Genomic DNA, 22,489 nt, shown 5'->3' with positions numbered 1-22,489 from the left:
TCCTCTCCAGCTGTCCCTGCTAAAACTAGGAATCATTTGGCAGTAGACTTGCAAGTATTAGTAGCAATTCCATTCTAGTAAATTGGTGCTAAAATCAGTGGAAATACCAACCACATATAGGTAGCCTAACAGTGACTAGCTGCTGCTACTCCCACTGTTTTTAAATGCAAGCTTAGCGCCCTTGACTAGAAATGGTGGGCTACTGAGCATGTGCAAGATACCGTCCTCACTACGGCCTCTAACTTAAAAGCAATCTATAACACAGAACAGTAATGTGTCAAGAGACCATCGAGGACAAGTTGACACCCCTTTGGTAAGCCACATATACATTTCATAGAGCCAAAGCCAGACACTTGTGTTAAGAGTGCGTCTAGGAGGACAGGGGAGTCAAAGATACCGGGTAAAACCTATTTGACTTTGTGGTTATGTAGGCAGCAAAAGCATTTAGAAGAAGAAAAAAGAAGAAAAAAAAAAAAAAAAAAAAGACTAGATCGCCGCTTCCTATGCTTCACTATGAAGGACTAAAAATGTACACATTTATAGTTGGTAAAAAACTAATGATGGTTTCCAGTAAAAGCTTTTAAATAGGTTTTCCTAACTTCTAAATATGGGTTGGACCTATACAAACCCATCTGCATACCATATCAAGTAAATCATACTGTAAGGGCACCCAATCAAAAATTCTTATGATTACAGGGCCAGAGTGGTGGGCAGTTCCACAAAGTGACCATTATTGGTTTGTGTTCAAATTATTATTTGTTTTATAGCACCATCATATTCTGCAGCACTGTACAATGGGTAAAACAGGACATTAGTAGTAAATAACATAATTCAACTTACAGAACATACATACAATATATATATATATATATATATATATATATATATATATATATATATATATATATATATATATATATATATATATATATATATATACACACACACACATACATACATACACACACACACACAAACATAGATACACCAAATATCAGTGAATTATTTCTCCCATGTTGCTGCCCCTGTAAACAAACTGCTTACAAGCAAATAAATGTGCTATAGTAACGGATTTTTTATGTGATTCGAGTGCAGAGGCCATATTCACTAATGAGGCAAAAATTTCACACATCATAACATGGCAGCGTTTTTACTGCCATCAATGAGCCTGACTGTTATGAGCACTTTGTTGTTGAAAAAGCACAACATGAAAGCTAGGAAGTGTCATCTTGAACCCTCCTTAGAAACATTTCAGGAAAAAGTGACCATTATTATTTAATGCACTCCTTAAATGGTTTATTTTGCTTAGATACTTTATTTGACCATTGTGGAGTATAAAATGTATAGTAAAAAATGTAGATTTACCGATCCCCCAAAATCTGATTAATTTAGGAAAAAAGAAAGCCTGAATATAAGACTACCCTATTGAATTTTTTACTGGTAAATATTAATTCACATGTAAACTTTAATCAAAACTATGAAAAATGGACTTCTCATTCTTTTATTTGCCAACCTGCCCCCCAGTTATGCACATCTGCCCCCAGATATGCCTTATACCCCCCCCAGATATGCCACTCTGCCCCCTGATATGCCTTACACTCCCCTACATGCCACTCTGCCCCCCAGATATGCCCTAGTTAATCCTTTTTCTTTGTTGCACTGCCCACAGATGGCAAGGCAAAGGGAAGGTTCACCGAATAGCCATTTAAAGGGCTTTCCAACTAAAGTCCACATCTGTAGATAATAGAGAGTCAAGGTGGCAGGGCCTTGTGAAGATAAGCAAGTGTCACGAACCGAGGACACAGGTTGTTAAGGAGCCCAGGTGAAGGGGATACGAGGGGCTCTGTCTGTACCCCACGATGCATGATGGCTTGGGGTCGGTACAGACAGGCGTCGGAAATAAACCACAGACAGGAGATGCGGATTAAGAGTTGTATTGTAGATGAACAACAATATATATGCAATGAAAGTCTCTTGGCTGAAAGCCCGCTGTATGGGGCACACTCGGCAGGAAGCCCACGGGATGGGGCACACACGGCAGGAAGCCCACGGGATGGGGCACACACGGCACTACTAGAAGCCCTCTTGCCGGGCACACGGCAGGTTGCCCACTTGCCGGGCACACGGCAGGTTGCCCACTTACAGGGTACTCGACTTGGGAGTCCACTTAGTGGGGCGCTGGCCGCAACTCAGGAACATGGCAGGTTGCCCACTTGCAGGGCACACGGCAGGTTGCCCACTTGCAGGATACTCGACTTGGGAGTCCACTTAGTGGGACGCTGGCCGCAACTCAGGAACACGGCACAGGTGCAGGCACAGGCTCGGGTGCAGGTGCAGGCACAGGCTCGGGTGCAGGCTCAGGTGCGGGCCCACTGGCAGGTAAGCCCACAGGCAGGTTCAGGCACAGGTACAGGCTGGTAGCTCGGGTACAGGAACTCAGGAACACGGCAGGTTGCCCACTTGCAGGGCACACTGCAGGTTGCCCACTTACAGGGTACTCTACTTGGGAGTGCACTTAGTGGGGCGCTGGCCGCAACTCTGGAACACGGCAGGTACTGGAACACGGCAGGTACTGGAACACGGCAGGTACTGGAACATGGCAGGTACTGGAACCAAAGCAGGAACCAAAGCAGGAACCAAAGCAGGAACCAAACAGGTAATCCTCGAACTTCAATGTCAAGGCCCAGACTGCAGGGCTGGGCAGGTTTATAAAGGCTGTCTTGATCATGAGATCAACTGCAGCTGGACCTGATAATTGGTCTGAGTGGTTCTGAATGGCAAGGGCGGCCACTAGTGGCTGGAAACGTAAAATGAATGGCACAAAGTTTAACCAAGTCCATACAACGAAGGGTGAACGTTACAGCAAGCTACTCCAGAGCTCATTTATATGGATGTGACCTGGAGTCTGCCAAGGTTATTACAAATGATGTAGTAACAAGTGCCCAAAGGCTCTTTCCCAGCAACGTAGATACATTTGGACCCTTGGAGGTTCCAGTGGATTTCTTATGTAAATCATTTGTTCTGTCCATAAATAGGACATCCTGTCCAAAATTTGGTGGTGGCCTTTGGAACAAACTCTAGAGACAGAATAAAGGAGAGCTTAAGCTAGCCTAATGCTCCACGGGCCAATAAGTATCCTCTGTGCCTCTTTTTAGGAGAGACTCCAACTCAAGTCCAATAAGTTATTTTCCACAAATGCCATGACACACATTCTGATATTTATTGTCAGCTGTCCGGGTTCTCCTCCATAAAGCCCTTTGAACTATTACTGCTAAACTTAGGTACATGCCATCATACTGAGCATCTCAACATTATAGCTCGGCAGTGGACTTCCTAAAACGATGCTAACATCTGACATTCTTGAGTACATCCATTGAAAAAAAATGGCCCAGAGCTAGAAGTCATCACTTCAGCATCAATATCTTTAAAAGTAAAACGAGCTTCTTGGCCCTCTTGCAGGGTGCACTTCACCCGACTGGACAAGAGCAGCACTCCGTCAATCAAGGAGGCGGCAGAATGATTCCATGCACCTAGAGTGTCCTTACAGCCTATTTCACTCCTAGAACAGATTGAGCAATTCATAGACATTAATGCACAACTATACTGAAACTCTGGGATCCCCGGCCAAACAAAGCACGGTCTCTTTTCTGTCCATCCATGGGCATAATGGCACACAGGAACATGGACACAGGCATTTGGGGACAGGAAAGGTATTCTATAGTATTTCTGCCCTTCCACAGTCAGGAAGAGGGGGGCTATCACATTTTTTTTTCTTTCTCTCTTTACTACAGGAGATGACTAGGAGAGTTTAAATACCTTTAAGATACATTTGCCCTCCTAAGCTAAAGTGAACCCATCCAGAAAAAAAGGTGCAAAGAGAGCAAAAAACTGCATTGATTACAGTAATTTACTGTGGTCAAAGCAGATTGGATTATATTTTAAATTTTCTTATTACTTAATCTTACTTCTAAAATAGGGCTGCCTCCCACAGCTGTGAATTAGCAAACCACAGCAATGACATGTGAAAAACACTGATCACTGTGGAACTCTTCCACTTGGATTTTTTTTTTTACATACATAATTATTACAGAGCTGGAAAAATAAATGATAAAATGACTTAAATATAGTGCACTAATTAAGTGAATTATGAATGTGCCACTATTTTGATAATGTGCTTCATTTAAACTTGAAGGAAAAAATTAAAATGAGTTATATTTGATTTGCAAAATGGTAAACTAATGAGAAAAAGGAAATGCACTGTAAAAACAGAAAAGATCAAAGTGATTTTAAATATTGCATAAAATGCTCTACAAACAAGGTAAATATGCCTTAGGAGTAATAATAAAAGGAACATTTCCAACCTAGTTGAATCATGTTCTATATCACGGAGAGAGAAAAAAAAAAACCAGAGGCATGGGATGTGATGACACATAAGCTCTTGTGACAATCAGTAACTTGTGATTCTATTGAAATATATCCAGATGTATTTACAGAATGCCTTATACAGAATGCGCAGGTCCTTACTGATTTAGAATGCTGGAGTCTATAATCGGCACACAACCACTTCAAAGAAACACGTTCTGAGTTTCTGTAAAAACCCACAGACTTACCATTGTAGCAGTGAATGGAATATTGTCAATTAAAGATGATGCCAAGGCTGATACCCATACCACTAATATAATGGCAACGGCAAGACGTTCATCAGCTGGAACTGCCTGTTATTAAAAGATTAAGGTGTAGAATTGTTTTTTAGTTCAATCATAGGTCAAGTATATATTTTCACAGCACAAGAGAAGTTAATATAATAGCAATTTAGTATATATAGATGCTATAAAAACCCAACACCAAAACTATTGCCCTGTTAAGAATTGAAATTTGAATGATAAAATAATGACTATTAAAAACTAACATAATAGCTCACCTAGAATGTTAATGGCTACAGCCATTTAAGGGGAGGGGGGACGGCAGGTTCACAGAAAAGGTGGCAAGTTATGATAAAGCCATTTGAAACCCCGAGACACGTTACAAGAAAAAATGTGGCAAAATGACATCGGCAGTGTTTAATTTTCACATCGAGACCAACTAAAGGGGTTTAATCCCACATTTTACTTACTGAAACGACCATGTATGACCATTACTGTGCTAAATGTGGTAGTATATAATTGTGAGCATGGGGCAGAAATCCTTCCAGTGGCCAAACCACAACAACAAGGAGGCAATACAATGTCTGAGTCTGCCTTTAAGTAGCTTGAGATCATAGATGCATAATTTAAGTGTGAAATGCTGCATGTTGAGTTGATGTAAAACAAGCCTGTCCACTTTATACTGAGCAAACAATGTATACTTAGACCATCTGCTACATAATTTATATTAAACATCTTTCTATCAAAGCAAAATTGCTGTAACAAAGAAATGGACCACGTTAGACTGTTTACTATTCTATTAATTGGAGGTTTGAACATGCACAGCAACAGTAACCACTGTCTTCCACTATAAACCATAATACCTAAAATAATTTAATAGAAACTGCATACATGAAATGTTTTTGGCATGAAGCTGGATAGTCCGACCGACTACCTCCACTGACTTGTGTTCCCTTAGCCTGGGACAACACACGCTTTTCCCGATTTCCCAGTCACTAGCGGAGACTCAGTTTAGGGTATAAACAAAATTGTGTTATTTTTCACATACATGGCTGATATAGCCAGTACAGCACACATTACCATAAATCAAGATATTGGGATACAAACCGCCCCCTCTATCTGCCTCCCAGAGACAATCGGGTCAGTAAAGGGATTAACAGTACAATGGGGTCACAACCTCCCCTATCTATTACTGGCCATAATCAGTTTAAACCGGGGTAAATGTCTATAGTGGAGGAACAGGGGGGGCTGACTTATACAACATATGAGTGCATCATGGGGGGGGCTGATTTATACAACAGTAGTGCAGCATGGGGTGGCGGAGAAGAGTGACATTAAACTGAAACAATGGCCGTCGCTCCCTGGTCTTTACAAAGCCAGGGCCCATAGTTTGTAGGGAGGAGGCTGGCTCTCAGGCCTCTCCAGTGGTCCCAGTGATGGCGGGTTCTGTCACAGTTTTATATACAAGCAGACATTTTAAATGCTCAAGGTAATCAAAGCCTTTGATGAATGTTTAAATTTGCCTGTTCAGCATCTTAATATACAAGAAAATATGCCCACTTTTTCAAGGCCATCACCAATTATAGAGGGTCCTCTACTACTGCATTCTACTATAAATCATCAAAACGGGCACATGCACACAGAAAAGCCCAGGGGGGACAGTTATATTAGTAGTAGCCAACACAAGATGTGATGGTTGCTTATGAAGTTAGACAAAATACATGAGTTAATTTTAACCAACATTAACAGGATTTATATTAATTTCCTACTCAATTCTTGCAACTTTAGCCATTTTTTCAATAACCAAAAATCGGGTTCCATTTACAAATATTTGTACTCATGGCTTATGCGTAGGCCAGCGCACATATTCACTTGCCATGCTCTGTATAAACTACACATTTGATAAAGTCCTCCCACCATTGATCCAAGTTTTCAAAAACTATCCCTATATAGGTACAACATATAACTAGGATCCCCTATGCAGAGGTAGCATGCAGACTATGTCAGACACCTTAGGGAGCATTATAACATTTATATAAAAAATATATATTAGTCATTATATGTGTAAAAGGAGTTAAAGTGATCTGACCTAACTAAACATTTGGCCAGTTGAATTCACATGCTCACAGAAAGGACAGGCAGAGACTTTTATTTAAATACAAATATAGCCTGCCGGAAGCCCACATCAAAGGGCAACTGTACAACTGTGAGTAGTGTATTGCATTGTCATTGAAAGCAGTAGGGCCTGTTCGTAAATAATGTGTGATAACATCTGTAAAAGAAAACTGAAGCTTTTGTTTAGTGTGAGGCTTTTGATCTTATGTTGTAAACATGATGTCATTGTCCCTATAAGAACTGTGTGTCTCCCCCAATACCTTGTTACAATCTTTACATTCTTGTTGCAGTTACTTACATCTCTGTTACATCCTTGTTACCATACATCTTCATTACCAATGTAACCATGTGTGTGTTAGCCTTTCATAGGCTTCATCACAGTATAAAACCCTCAGTTTCCTTATCAAAGAAGCATTTTCTCGTGATTATTTAAGCTACGTGGCTTTACCACTAGACAAAGGTGTGTCGGCACCTGGAATCCCTTTTCCCAAATATATCCCATTTCCGACACCATACATATCAGTAGGATTGCCAGGAATTTCATTGGTAGGCGTATAGTGACCCTATCATGTTGTGCTATTGTGTAGTTAGCAACAAAATATCTGAAAGACATACCACATAATAAAATACTTAATATTTCAGATATCCAATTTTACCTTTATAAGAAGTGCCGTCTTATCCCCAATGTACTCTATTAAGTGCAGATGTGCCAGAGCCTAAGAGAAATAAACATTACAATTAGGTTTTTTAGAAAATATATATTGCATTTAATTGAAAGAAATGTGCAATTGGATATAGCTGCAGCATCATGAGGAAAGGTTTAGTGTAATACAACAGAAACAAGAATTGTATCCCCTCCCCCTCATGTCAAGGCATAAGTCCCTAAATAAAAATTGTCTACTCTTTATAAGTATTTTATTGTGCTCTTTAATCCAGGTAGTGTGAAGTCTCTAACACAAATTACAACAAAATTGGATGTCTGGCAAATAGGGTATTACCGGTAATTTGATTTGCATACAATTTTGAGATACATCAGATAAGAAATGCTTTTGGGTTGCATCACTGTAGTATTTTGAAGTAAAAGGCGGCACAAACCTAATATTCGAGACAAAATCTAATATCTAGGGCAAAATTTCAAGTCAGTAAAACAACGAACGATATGGATTAATATTAAACGTATTGTTACAAATCTACCAAGTATAGGTGGCCGTAGAGATGCTCAAACATAAATGCAGCTATTTAAATTTTAACATATTTCTATATTTCTTAGTAGCTCAAAAAAGTATCCTATGTTTTTATTTTTAATCGATGCTGAAATGGACAAACTGTATGTAGTTTCACTATTTCCTTACTCCCTCACTTAAAATCTAAATAAATCTACAATTAAAAAAAAGGTATGAAGAGTATAATTGCACTCAGGAGCAAATTGGAACCTCTTAAAAGGCAAGGTCAGATGAATCATTCAGACCACTTCATGACTCAATACACATTTTGTTTACATGTTCTTATTCCTGCATTACGTATTCCTGTTCTCAGCTCATACAAATCAGTTTGTATGTGGGCAGATCAGTTGATGTTTTTTAAGGATACATACAAGGACAGCGATCCGTGCTAAACAACCATGTTCCCTATGTGGCTTCACAAGACATTGTTATGGATTCTCACCAATGCTATAAGATAACTAAGTTATTTCTTTTCATGCTTCAGGTTTAACTTATGAAGCTACACTTTTCAGATTCTTTCATCAGATCCTTAGATCTACAAGTTATTTTAATTAAGGTTTGTGTTTTGCATATCTGATTTTAATTATAAAACAAGTGGGATAAAATCCTAGAAACAAAACAAGCCTCTGTATTCTTCATATGTTAGCCTCAAGAAAATAATTAAAAAGTAAAATCAATTACCGGGCAACATTTCCTTTCACCGATGATTTATTGCAGCCCGGTGCAGGTTTCATAACGTTGTTTTCTGTCTCTTTTCCTATGCACACCATGTCCAACTGATTAACACAGGTCTATTGTCCTAATCTGTTATTAAGCAGAAGCTTACTGTACCCTGCCTAAGATGATCCTTAATTAAACATTCTAAGTATAAATAATATCCAGAGCAGAACTGGTGGTTAAAATTGGCCCTGATAATTTAAGGCCAGTGGCCTAAAACAAAAAAAAAAATGGGTGGCATCAAGTTAGCCAGTCTGGTGATTACTCTCTAATGTAGTGGCTCATTATTGTATTATTATGTGTAGAACATGCACCTAATCTTTCAACTTTAAGTACATGTATTTAATATGCAGTAGTGCAAGAGAAAAGCTAAAAACACAATCATTAAGGTTTCTCTCATTGCGTATGATCCATGCTTGCACAGTTTTAATGTATTGCCAGGTAAAAGGTGTTAATAAGTATACCCTCCATCCCATCCTGAGATGACCTAGATCCCCATAAATCAACTTAATTGTGAATATCAAACTACTGCCATGCCATGCTCTGTACGGTACATTTAAACACAAGAACATGATATGGAAACACAATCTATAAATATATACATGAATAATAAATACATTATGCGGCTCACAATTGCATAACTAAGTCCTGCTGGTGGAGGCTTCAGCCAGTTCAGCTCTCTGCTGCTGCAGGTGGAACACAAACCAACTCCTGCTTGTAAGGTAATACTCATGGTTGAAAAATTTGCCCTTTGATAAACACGGTTTTGACTGGCCATCTATCCAATGTGTTGCAAGAGTTTGACCAAGTGGTGTATTTAGCTTTGACTGAAAACTTCTGCAGGTCTTATTTGGCACTCTAGGATATGGTTTCAAACCAGATTTATAATGGAAACCACATCTAGCAGGCAAACAATGGAAACTTTTTGTCAAGGTTATAGGGTTGGTTTCTTTCTTTGCCATGGGTTCTAGTTTAAAGTGTGCCTGCTTAATCCTCATCTATGAAAAACAGTTTCATAAACCACTGACAAAATTGAATGAAAATGAAAGCTCAGCATGAAAAATAGAACATCTTTAACTCTGAGACCATACCTCCATTAGCACAAAAAGTGCTGCAAAAAAGAGCAAAGTTGCCCATTCCACTCTGTGCAGGATGATTTCAAAATCATGGATATCTGCCAAAACCAGTAGCCATAAAGAGCCCAAAATCGCAATCCAACCTGTGATGCATTAAGGAAAGAAAACAAGTATGATTAAACAGTTACCCTACCCTGTACTGATAACAAGGGTTACAGTGAAATCATTTATTTTGTCAACAACAGGGTGTTCCTGCTAGTATGCCACTACATTAATTTCTGTACATGCAGAAATTATTTGATATGCTATCATAATGTCACAATGCATATGGGGGATCTTTCCATGCATTAGCAAAATGGGCAACACAAAAATAGAGACTATGAAGCTATCATACTCATTAAAGTGAATATGATAGCTGGAGTATTCTGTTAACCAATGTTTGCAAATAGATGGGAGTGATCAGAACACCCTTGTATTTAACAGTTTTATTCGATCAAACGCCTCACAATGCTTACTAATGGACACATGAAGTATTCTCAGTACCAGCACCATAACTAACCTAATTAAACACACAAGCCCTGGTGCATTTTACAAACCGACCGTACATTATTTTTTGCAGAAAGTACATAATGCATATAAGTATGCTAATATGCATTATTTGTTGGTGGAGCGATATAGGACATTATATTGTCCCTACAATGAAAAACTACTAAATCCTGGGCCTTTGACAGATGAAAACAGAATAGAGCAGTTAAACAATAAAATAAAATCCATACATCTCTAATGGGAATAAAAGATTAAGCATTAGCCCAAGGGACCTTAAATGATATATGACATTGTATAGACAGGGATAGTATTTCCCAGGCATCCATGGGAAAATAAACTCGCTCAGCCTACATCCTACCGTTTTCAGTTTTATTTTTGTCCTACTTTACAGCTTTAAATCTTTAATATAAATCTAATTTAAATATTTATGGTTTTCATACCCTTCTCCCTCATTGAGGGAGCTTAGATTCTTAATAGCAGCCTTAAAAAAAAAAAAAAAAAAAAAAAAAAATAATTGCTATTAGCACAAGACCCACTAGATAACCAGAGACATAAGTATGTTATTACTCAGCAAAAAGATTAAAAAGGTCCATGAGAACAAGACCTAATTAAAAAGAATTGTAACAATTTTGATTATCTTCAAGACCTGGCAGGCCTCAACGAACTGTTTTTATTATGGTGCGATTACTTTGATTACAGTCAGACAATGACCCTTTTCAATATTTACACCACAGAGATTAGCCTGTGTGCCACCTCTGGCATTCGTTCATGTGTCTCTGATCATTGTTTTTCTGTCATGCTTTTTCCTGTTGCAGTGTGATTTAACACAAGTAGGGCAAATGAAATTATTATACATTGTACATATATAAGTATGGAATTTGGATAATTTTGTAACAGAGGTAAAGTTCAGATAGTTTGCCGTGTTAAAGGGCACTAGACTAAAATACATCAGTTCACTAATTCAAATTACTTGGGGTACCTATTTAAATGTGGCAGGGCTGTACAAAAATATAAAAGAGTAAGAGTTAACTATTCATAATGTATTCTTTTAGTAAGAATATAATTTTAAAATTGGCTTAAAGGTGTGTCCAATCATATTTAAATTGCAAAAGCACATTCCAGCAAATCCAAATTTCTAAAAGAAAAAGCCAGCATAAAACATCTGCATATCCACTATGATTTAACTTTTGGGAAAATACAACAAAGGGATTAGAGGGAAAAAGGAATAGAGGAGACAGGAGTAAAGGGGGGGGGGGGCACATCTAAAGCTGTAGCTTAACCCAGGCCACCTCAGCATGTTGGACTGGAAGAGAATTACTTTCAGTCATCTGAAGGTAAAAATCAAGTATTCTTATGGTGAAAAGTTGACCAAGTAGTGGAGAGCACCCTGTCCTGTTGATCGGATAGAAGATAGAGAATGCAGTGTAGTTGCCAAGAGGTCAAGGAAGGCTATCAAGAAAAAGTGGTTGGATTTCAAGAGAGTGGTGAAGATCTTGCAAGTCAGAGAACCACTATTGGAGGACCAACAAGCTCCACCAACTAAATGGCTAGGAGTAAATGCTGAGGAGGCAGCAGAGCTCACAAAGTCACCATTGATACCAAAATCTGCCACAGGTATAGTACACTGCCATCATCCACACCATGCAACGATATTCATAGGCAACAGCACATTGACTAATCACACAATACATACCTTGACCTCTCCACCCACTTCAACTCCAGCCACTTATGCCAAGATCACCACCAGCAGTCTTGGCGAAATTTGCTTATGTCTCACAACCTCCATCTGCCAGTCGTGCCACTGCTTCCCACCAACTCTTGACACATCCACCCCAGGAATTAGATTTATTATTTTTCCCACCCTCGATGCCCCCCCCACATCAATTATTCTCTTACAGCACCTTTGTCAGATGTTTCAGAGGGGTTTATTAAATAAATGACAGACCTCAGTGAGCTTGATTTGCCCAGTGTAATGTATAGTTCAATCAATAAGATTGAGTCGCCTTCCCTTTAAATTAAGCATTAAAGAGGGTAATCTCAGCCCTTTTAAGATTACATTAATATGACAGGCTTACCTAGGTCCAGGTGGATGGCTGGGACAAATGAATTGAGAAAGAACATAAAAATGACAAATCCCAAAACAGTCAAGCATTTGATAAGCAGAATCTTGTCTGTTATTCCATGCTGCAAAAAGACAAATGTTTCAGTGATGATCACAATATCATTGAGGTTTTTTTACTAGAACTACAGAACTGTAAACTTTAGATCTGTCATGCATATGTTGGATTGTGAAAACAAATATTTAAGAAGTCAGCAAAACATCAGTGTTCCCATTTTTGGATGAAAACCCAAAGTCCATGTAAGTCCATGTAATCTTCACCCTTATGTCTGAACAAAGGAGCCCTCATGAATGTCCCCTTAAATATTAGTTTTCAAGAATATTTCTTTCAGTGATACAGGAATTTATTGCATTCAAATAACCATTCTTAATGATTTTTTTATTAGTCTCGTATATATTCATGACAAACCCTTTTCTGAAGTTCCTGAATGTTGGTTTCCCAGTTTTTATCTTCTTGTGATATTTGCCTAAGTGAAAAGATACATTTAAGAAACCATGTGACAGTGAACTGAAAAAGTAAACACATAATATAACCTATATGTTTCAGACATTTTTACACATACACTGCAATGGCATGCAGATTTTACCTTGTGGATTAGATTGAATATTATACATTCTAGGGAAAACAAATTTCAAAAGCACCTGTTCATATACAGCATATTAATCCAGGGGAAACATTTAGGCTCTTTGTGACCTGGGTAAACCATTGTCAACTCATACCTATAAAAAAAATATTTTTGTCATGGCTGGCCTCAACAATGCCCCTCCCCAGGTTACGGTCTAAGGCAATGAGAGTATCTTAAAACTGAACTTCTAAGGAGGTAAGTTAGCGAGAGACAAGCCCTTTTACATTGACTGTGAAATAATAGCTCCAAAGAGCTCCTCTTGGAAGGGATGCGTTTACTATACTAATAGAACAGTCACTTATTTTAGTATGCATTATATGGGGTCTACAAGGTTCTTCCCACAGGATGTTACTGGTATTGTGACATCATCATGCATGGTTAAGTTGGTCGGCTGAAAACGTTTTAAGTCTAAATTCTTCAAATAATGAATTAACCAGACGCTGCTGGTAATCATTCCACACGATGTCTCCCTACCCACGCACTTTTTTTTGTAAATCCAACTGTTGTTGCAGAATCTGTGGTGCTTAAAATTTCATCCAATGCTTACACAATACTACACAAAATTAAACCTCCCATCATCATGATATCTACGTGATGACATAGCATTCAAAGATGTTAACAATACCTACTAAGTAAAATTTTTTTTAACCTTTGTTATTACTCAATACCTCTGAAATGTCCTAAGCTTCTTTCTCAGTAAGCTCTCCAGTGTCAAAACCTTTTGCATTAAGAGACATTTAACTGCAGTCTCTTCACGGCTTGCAGGATTAATCCTTTGCGCAGTCAACCTCCAAACATGAATTTCATGTTTCATTTCTATAATTGTAGAGAAAATGCATTAATAAAACTACTTTGATAGGTACATAGATAAAACAGCTTACAGTATAAAAAAGTGGGTGTAAAGTTATTAAATCTAGATGGTTAAAAAAATAATATAGGGTACTTTATTTGGCAAGACAAATGGAGATTTTTACTTTTAAAATATGCTGCTATTTTAACCAACTGCCATTTTGTTTTCTAGGGTGTGATCCAAATGTAAGCTTAAGGGGGGGCTTAAAGTGATACATAAACTTGTTCCGCATTGTTCATGTGGAATTTGAACATTATGAAAGTATATTGAAATCTCTGAATGAAACATTGAGAGGTACCTATTCAATGGTTCATACATTAGTTTACTTTAAAAAAAACACCAACCCTATCACAGAGACAGATGAAGAGCCAGGGCCTCAAAAAATTTGGCTATGTATATGCCAACTATTTAGGGGACTACCAATAACCAAAGTCAATTGGGTTTAATAATAGCACCACCTAGTTCCACTTTTGTGGAATACTGTAAATATGTTTATCGTTAACATTCAAATATACACTAATCTTGTTATATCTTTCTTAATGTAATAGGTGCATCTTTGAGTTCAAAGACCATAATTATTCAGCTTCAAATAAAAAGTCATGTCTCCATGTGCCTGCATATAAATGTACAAGTCTACATTACACAAGCATAAAATAGGATAATTCAAACTTTTTAAAAATTTCCAATTTTAGCATTTTAGTACTAAACATTTTAAATCTGACTGGTTATAAATAGAAGAGGTTAAGTTTCTGAATGTAAAAAAGAAAAATAATCCAGAAAATCAGCAACGAAATGTTACAGATGCAATTTGCTTTTTTCTTATTACTGATACAGCAGAGGTTTTGATTGCTAATCAGAACTCTAGTTGCAAATGTTTTTGTTGATTGAAGCTGATTGTAGTTGCTTTCAAACAATTTGTACCAATGATCTACACCTGTACTCCTTTGATCCCACTGTTTCAAGTTTATTGAAAAATTTAGCACCTTAGTAGAAAGTTTTAAGCATGTTTCAAGAAGTCTTTGTAAAGTTTATTTCGGTCTATGAGGGATATGATTCCTAATGCAAGGTATGCATAGAAATCAGTGGAATGGGTTCACTTAATGGACCATTCAACCATTCAAAACAATTTTCCAAATTTTACATTACAATTAGTTTTTATATAAAAAACTAAATGGCAGTAACCATCGGAAATGGTGTACCTGGGGAGCTTAGTCTACAAATATCCAGACTACTATTTGTGATCTTCAATAATTCTTTATGATGCCCAAAAGTTTTAGCCATACCAAAAGGCATTAAGATCTCAGCCAGATAACAGACCTTTGACATCTTTGTTATATTTAGGAAAACATTTTAACAATATATTTAGCAGGTATCTGCATGGCTTTTAGGAAGAACTGATCATGTCAGACTAACTAACCTCCAAAATGATCAGGGTGTAGATAAGACATTTAATATGGTTCTACATTAGTTGCTTAGCAGATAACGTCATGGCTTAACACCTTCAGTACTAAAGGTTTTTAGCATCCTAAATACCATATTTTTTGCTGTTTTTACCATATGTTGGCTTAATCAATATTACCCTTTTCTGTGTTTGTAGCACCCAAACATTTGTTTCAGAAAAGTGCTTTTTTTTTTTTAGAAACATTATACTGAGGATCTCTTCTACACAGTAGGTGCCACTGCTAAACAGTATTCCAATGCTCTCCAAAATTCCCCAATTACAGTAATATCACACATACATAGTTTCCTATTTTCTAGAAGTCCACATCATATTACCACATAGTGGCTTAAAAGGGTTGGGGGTAATGAAGGATATTTTTTATTTGTAGTGGTAGGGTCTTTTTTTGCACGTTCTCTGTGCAAAATGGATAGACATATCACAATGACATATCAGTGATACCACAATGACATCACTGTACAGTAATTTATTTTTTATGTTTATTATTTCTTGGAAGAGGGAAAACTTTGTTCCTACCTCTGATCTCCCCTGTATTGCTGGATTTCCAGCAGGGTATCTCCTTCAAATACCTTCTGCTCGGGTCAACATTTACACTTACTGGAAGGTAATGCCCAATAACGCATTTGGCCATTTCTGTTATAACTGTGTACCAGTGGTCATGCGGTCACATGACCACTTTTTTATATTTTGTCCAAAATGCATAACTCTGGTATGTATTGAATATCATCTGCCATTTTGCAAAGTACTGGTACTTTGCATTGTCTGCCTTGACAATGTATACTTAATTTTCTGACACTGATAGTTCTGATGGATTAACATATAATCAAAACTTACCAACAATTTCACTGGGCTCTTTGTTATAGAGTTTTTTGTTCCAATACAGAATCCTGAGAAAAGGAAAGGATACCAGCAGAACCAGACATATTCCAAAGAACATATGCCCTGTAAAACCTGCAAAGTCCAGTCCCTGGGCAAAAAACAAAAGTTATTACTCGTATAATATATATATTTTTTTTTATACACACACACACACACACAGGTCTAGTTTGAGATGACTATATGCCTGCCATCTACATGAACTAAGTAGGTTTCCTTTTAGCTGCAAACACCTAGAACTATATATCTGAAGCATCAAAATTACATGCCTAAAAAGGGGAGCCCTAAGTAGTCTTGAAAGCTTGCAATCTAATGTAATTTAGATTTGCCAATAAACTTATCTTTACCAGTTTTGCAATTATATTTGTCATCCATGTGAACTAGAACTAAATACTTTTTTTATATAGCTGCAAACACTTAAAACTGCATTAAAACGTAGTGTTGGACAAAATTGAATGCATGCTAAATATCATACCATTATCGTAGATTGTCAATTTAGTTAAAACTACTTTTTGCTCATTTTGCTAATTAGGCCAGTTTATAAGCATCATTAGTGTTGATGTGACTTGAATTACGCTATGAACTTTATTTGATTACGTCAAACACATTTTGCCAAATAATTCAAGCTAATCCCTTTATTCATGTCATTCTTATAAAAGCACTCTATTTTTGTGGCTTTTAGGTACATTTATTATAATTTTCCTGCACTACAATATTTGAATAATTTCCCACAAATAGCAAGTTCACTAATAGCAATGCACAAACATTCCTTAACTCTTTACATATATTCCACTATACTGCAATGGAAACACAGCAAATCACACTAGTGACAGGCGTCCTAGAGAAGTGTACTATGTGTAGCTATTATAGGAGCGGACTATATATTTGGAATTTGTTAAAAGTACAGAGAATGCAATAACTATAGGACCAGAAGTAAATTCATCCCCTATAGTGTGAGTAATCATCTTACATCACATAAGATACACACTGCCAGTGAGCAGTAGCTCACATTAGCTTTCACGTGGTGTAAGGAGACCCCCGCCCCTACACACAGGTCTGCATAGAAAATGGTCAAGCCAAAACTCAAGAAGGGGCAATCTGCTGTAGTGTGTTATCAAGGTACATTTCTTCTTTTTTTGTGTTCTATTAAATAACTCCCCCTCATTAACAAAGCTACCAACTGTGCTCATTAAGACCTCAAAAACATACATACCACTTTTCTCAGCTCCTGATTGGAGACAATGATCACATTGGGTGGATCCCCAACAGCTGTAGCAGCCCCTCCGATGTTGGTGAATATTACCTCAGCAATCAGTACATGCCTTGGATCAAGATTCAGCACTTCACATAATCTACATTTAGAAAGCCGGGAAAAATAACAAAGAGACTAGTGAGAAAGAAGGAAAACAGATTTACCGGTATATTGCAATAATGGAAACTGGCTTTAATTTGTATGCACCGATATGCCTTATAAATGTGGTTGCCAAGGATTCAAGAGTAATCTGCCTGATTTCGGGCTTATTAAACCCATTTTTCTTAACCGTACTGTATGTTAAAACTGTTATAGTAAGGAAAAATTTACTTCATGAGAGTAATTACAAATCCCTACGGCACCTTTTTTTAACTACCAAAACATTGGGTAAAAGATCATCAAATCCCACAGTTAAGAAAAACAGTCTAGATAGCTCTCATTTTTGTTGATTAGCACGCAAGTTCGGTTTTGCCATTTAAGGTTATTATTGACTATTATGGACTTTCACATTAACAAATCTTAGGCTAACAAAACAATTATGGAGGAAAGCAAAACGTTGCATGAGCTGAATATTTACGTTGCTGCCAAGTATTGATCCTTACGGCAATTATAATGTATACATTGTAACTATTCCAATGCTCCACAGACTTATTTACACACAGAAATACAGAAGAAATAATCAGTTCTAATGATAGCTAAATGGAAGTAAATAAAAACGGGTTTCTTGGAAAACAAAGAAGTTTTTCTTACTTTCTTCTCTATTTAAGCATACAATACGACTTTAGTAATTTCACAGTACCATAGTTGATACATAGAAATTAGATGCATTAGGAAATTTACTGACCAAGGCAGGGTCTTCAATATCATGTGTTTAGGGGTTTACAGGGAGCCCCACCTATTCCTGTATATTTTTTCCTTATCCCACATCTGAAGATTAAGCCTCACCAACTTAGATCACTAGGGGTTCCAGTGGTTGTCATTCTTGTTTAGATGATCGGATAGAGAGCCAGGCAACAATGTCAAAAACAACCCAAAGGAAGGTGAAGTTAAAAAAGTAAATATCTACATGTCCCCAAATTACATATTTAGCACACGTACAGTAAAACATGCATAATTATACAAAACATGAATTAGTGGTCCAAATGAGTTTGACTTGAGACGATATCAAGGAGGCTGCTTGTTATGATGCAGGAAGGCTACAGTTAGGGGGGTGCCACAACAGCACACATGGGCATGCTGCACCTGGGCCAGTTTAAAATTGTTCAGAAAGGGCCAATCCAATCCATCAATTTTGGTGAGGCAGGAACATAGCAGGTTAAATACAAGGCTGCAAAAAGCCAGAGGCAAAGTTACAGTTGAGGTAAGGGGCTGAGTGAGGGAGTGAGTGTATATGCACACAAATGTGCACATAATGGAACCAGTCTTTGGTCCTGCCACCCTATTCAAATGGATTAGATTTGGCAAGCAATTTTATGTACAGTTACAATCAACTTATTGGCATTTAAGCAAAACTACCATGCTCCCACTGTTAAACAGCAATTCATTTTAACTCGATCATAGGAGTTTTAGTACAAAGAGCCGAGGGTAGCCAAATTCAAGCATGAAATGCTCAAAATAAAAAAAACTCTTTAGCCAGACAGTGTGCCTGTGTATAAAGTCAATACATAGCATTAAAGTAGAAAGAACTGTATGAATCTTGACATTCTGCAACAGAGAAAACAAATTGCCTTGGGTCTGCGAGCAGAGGCTGCTTTCATATAATAAATGGTCTGATTCAGTTACGTAGGAGGCTGAGATATTACCCTGTTAAGCACAGTCTGATATAAAAAAGGCAGACCAGCAGCACCAGTACCCTCGTACAAAACAGGTATTGAACATTGAGGGGGTTAATGTTGTAGTTTCGCTCTCATGGAGCAATCGGGCAGTAGGGAAAGTTGTGGCAGGTCTCCATACTTGTGTGGGAACCCAAGCAACAAACAGCCCCCTTCCCCAAAGCTGCCTATGGGAGTGTTGAGCCTGTAGAATCACTTGTGTAGGAGCGGTCAAAGGCTCGGGGGGGCATTATTTTTTGATTACGTCACAGAACCAATGCGCTCACTTGGGCATGATGAACCTGGTACGTCACTGGACATGAAGGGGTTACTAAACCTTGGTACAAAGAGACAAATAGAAAATAAACACTGGGTAATAATAAAAACACAGATATCAATAAGCAACATAGACCTCTATAGCCTACATATGGGTTCTCCTCTTTCCATAAACAAGCCAATAAGGAGAGGATTTTGAAGGTCAATAGGAGACAGGGCATACCAGAAATTAAAGGGGCTGCCCCAAGAGAACTTCCAAGAGCAATCGCATACCAGGAGCCTCTGGCTTACAATCCAATCATAGAAACACAGGACTTCACAGTAGATAAGAACCAGTCTACTCCATCTTGTCTGCCCATATTTTCCTGCTGTAAAACCCTCAAACCTTACTGTCCTTGGTCTTATCTTACATTTACATATAACCTTTTGAAGCATGTTAAAATTCCCCTATCGTATTAAACTCCACTAATTCTGCTATAAAGCAGTTTCACATAGCTCCTACTTCATAAACAAAGTATCTAGAAGATGATTATACCGATTGCACAAAAAAGGCACAAAATAACAGAAATGTAATAAAGTAATAATGCTGTAAACAGTACCTTATCGTGACTGGAGTGAAAAGTAACATTGTTGTGACATTATCCAAGAACGCAGAAAGAATGGCAGCTATGAGACATAGAATTATTATCATGGGCCACACTCTTCCCCTAGACAGTTGATAGGCCTAATTAAAAATAAAATTGGATACATTTTATTTACTGTGCCTTACATTTAACCACGTTCTCAAAACTTCTTGTATTGAATAAGTGTACATACATTTTATATTGCAGCATTTAACAACAGTTATTTTACCAATGATGACGAAAATAAATGGGACCTATTTACTAAGGCAGAGTTGAAAGGGGTCTATTCCTTGACTTCACTATACATAATAAAGCTTCTGCTGCAGGAAGAGCTTGGTTGTCCATGTATAATATATATAGTTAAATCAAAGTCTCTTCACACATTGAATAATGCATTATACAGGGCTAGTTCAGCCCTTCTTGCTGAAAAACATTGGTAGTGTTGGCCCGAATAGTTAAATGAGCGCTGAAAACACAACTCCCTTGTGTCCAACTCCAATTATCAATGGCAAAAAAAAAAAAACTTGCATATACTCGCATGCCTCAGATTTAAAGGTATGCAAATGTGTTCAAGTTGGAAAAAAAACAAAAAACAGATCACTTGCAAATTCACAAAAAACAGGGGTTCACAGGACCCATTACTAGCCAAGAGGGGGCTGATGGTTGTCTCCTCTCTTAAGTCACCCTGTGCATGGTAGGGTGGGGATTATTAAATAACCCTAGTGGGGTATATGTCCTTTCTACACCACTTTTCCTCTTTCCCTTGCTAATGGGGGTCTAATAATGTTAAAAGAAAACAGCCCTATGGGATGCACAGACCTGACTGACCACTCTTCTTCTGTAACTAGATCCAAAAAGCTATGGACTCCTAGATGCTTTTGGCAATGTGAACTTAACCAGCATTACAGAGATAATGAAATTCAAAAACATAGTAGAGGGTATATATACATATTTTGGGAAATATTCTCAAACTGCATTTCTTAATCCCTTAAGGACAATGGGTGGTCCCTAAACCCATTGAAAACAATGCATTTTGAGCCCGTACATGTACGGGCTTTGTCATTAAGGGGTTAAAACAATTTAAACCCACCTGTTTAGAATAGGTTCAAGAAAACAAAACAGAAATTGATTTTTAGCCAAGAAAATATCTTACCTTTACTGCACAGTAATCAAAGAACCCAGTTTCTGAAAACACTGCAACCAAAATCATCTGAAACATGAAAACATAATATTATAAAAAGACATTTTGTTAAGTTAAGCATTGTGGGAAGTACACTCCAAATGTTCTGCTGAAATAATTCCAACAATCCCTAGCCACAAGGAACTTTTCCCATACCAGAGATTCAGGTTGCTTTACAGAGCAGCAAAACGCCAAAAAAATCCCTTGTAACTGTATACATTATCACACATAGCTGGAAATTAAATTTGCAAACATGATTACTGCAACATCATATACCTAGTGAAGGAAAAAAATCAAGCATAAGAAAGTCTCTGTTTGCCCCGGGGGTTTAGCTTCAGCAATAATAAATGTTATCTAAAATATTTAATTAGGAAATGCATTGACTGGGTCAGGAGTCATCATTTACTTGGAATAACCTAAACCCAGAGATGATGGAATTTAAAGATACATAAGCAGATTTTCTTGTACGTCCTACACCCTAAAATGTATTGTCTTAACTATCATGGCCACCATATTTTGTAATTTGCTATTAATAAGCCAGATTTAATTCAAAAGAGGAAATTCTAGTTTGTCTCTTTCCACCTGTATCTAGCAGCTTTATAAAAAGGTATTTACCCCCAAACCTCACTCTACTACATTAACAGAGACCAGTCTTGTTCCTATTTTACATAACTGATATTTTATATATACACAAGCCTGTCATTTTACAGCCCTGCAGAATATAAAAAATAAACACCAACCCAGACATTACACTACACCGGCGGAATCAGATTCCATAAAGACCATCAATCAACATTACAGGGCTTATCAAAACTGTTTTATTCCTATAGTCTATCATACACAAAATTAAGTTTAGCTACACCATTAATCATAATTAATTCCCATCCACCAGTATCATAAAATATCACACTATATGGACATATTAAAATGGTACATTTGCAGTTTAATATGCAAGGATTATGTTTTTTTCAATATAATATTACTCTGTCATGTTTAAGAAATGGTCAGACATCCATTGCCCAGGTTTTAAAAGTTTTCTATGTTTTAAACTAGGTACTTGGTGCTTGAATGCAGTAAATAGTGCATTAATCATGCAA

The 22,489-nt window shown here is 37.4% G+C and overlaps 1 protein-coding gene across 1 annotated transcript in view; it reads right to left on the bottom strand.

Moving 5' to 3' along the window:
* LOC149289181 (P protein-like) overlaps positions 1-22,489 on the bottom strand; it is an 89,781-nt gene that overhangs the window by 36,006 nt on the left and 31,286 nt on the right. The window contains exons 9-18 of the mRNA XM_089490851.1: positions 21,366-21,422; positions 20,189-20,313; positions 17,464-17,602; positions 16,209-16,341; positions 13,734-13,881; positions 12,849-12,906; positions 12,396-12,504; positions 9,790-9,917; positions 7,415-7,474; positions 4,611-4,715 (exon numbers count right to left, since the gene is read on the bottom strand). Of these exons, the coding sequence (XP_089346977.1) occupies positions 4,611-4,715; positions 7,415-7,474; positions 9,790-9,917; positions 12,396-12,504; positions 12,849-12,906; positions 13,734-13,881; positions 16,209-16,341; positions 17,464-17,602; positions 20,189-20,313; positions 21,366-21,422 (1,062 nt within the window). The remainder of the gene's footprint in view (positions 1-4,610; positions 4,716-7,414; positions 7,475-9,789; positions 9,918-12,395; positions 12,505-12,848; positions 12,907-13,733; positions 13,882-16,208; positions 16,342-17,463; positions 17,603-20,188; positions 20,314-21,365; positions 21,423-22,489) is intronic.

Source organism: Sceloporus occidentalis, unplaced genomic scaffold, assembly GCF_023333645.1.
Source record: "Sceloporus occidentalis isolate IW3139 unplaced genomic scaffold, rSceOcc1.0.p SCAF_47, whole genome shotgun sequence".
NCBI lineage: Eukaryota > Metazoa > Chordata > Lepidosauria > Squamata > Phrynosomatidae > Sceloporus > Sceloporus occidentalis.
The sequence above is the reverse complement of the archived record's forward strand: the minus strand, read 5'-3'. Positions and strand labels throughout refer to the sequence as shown.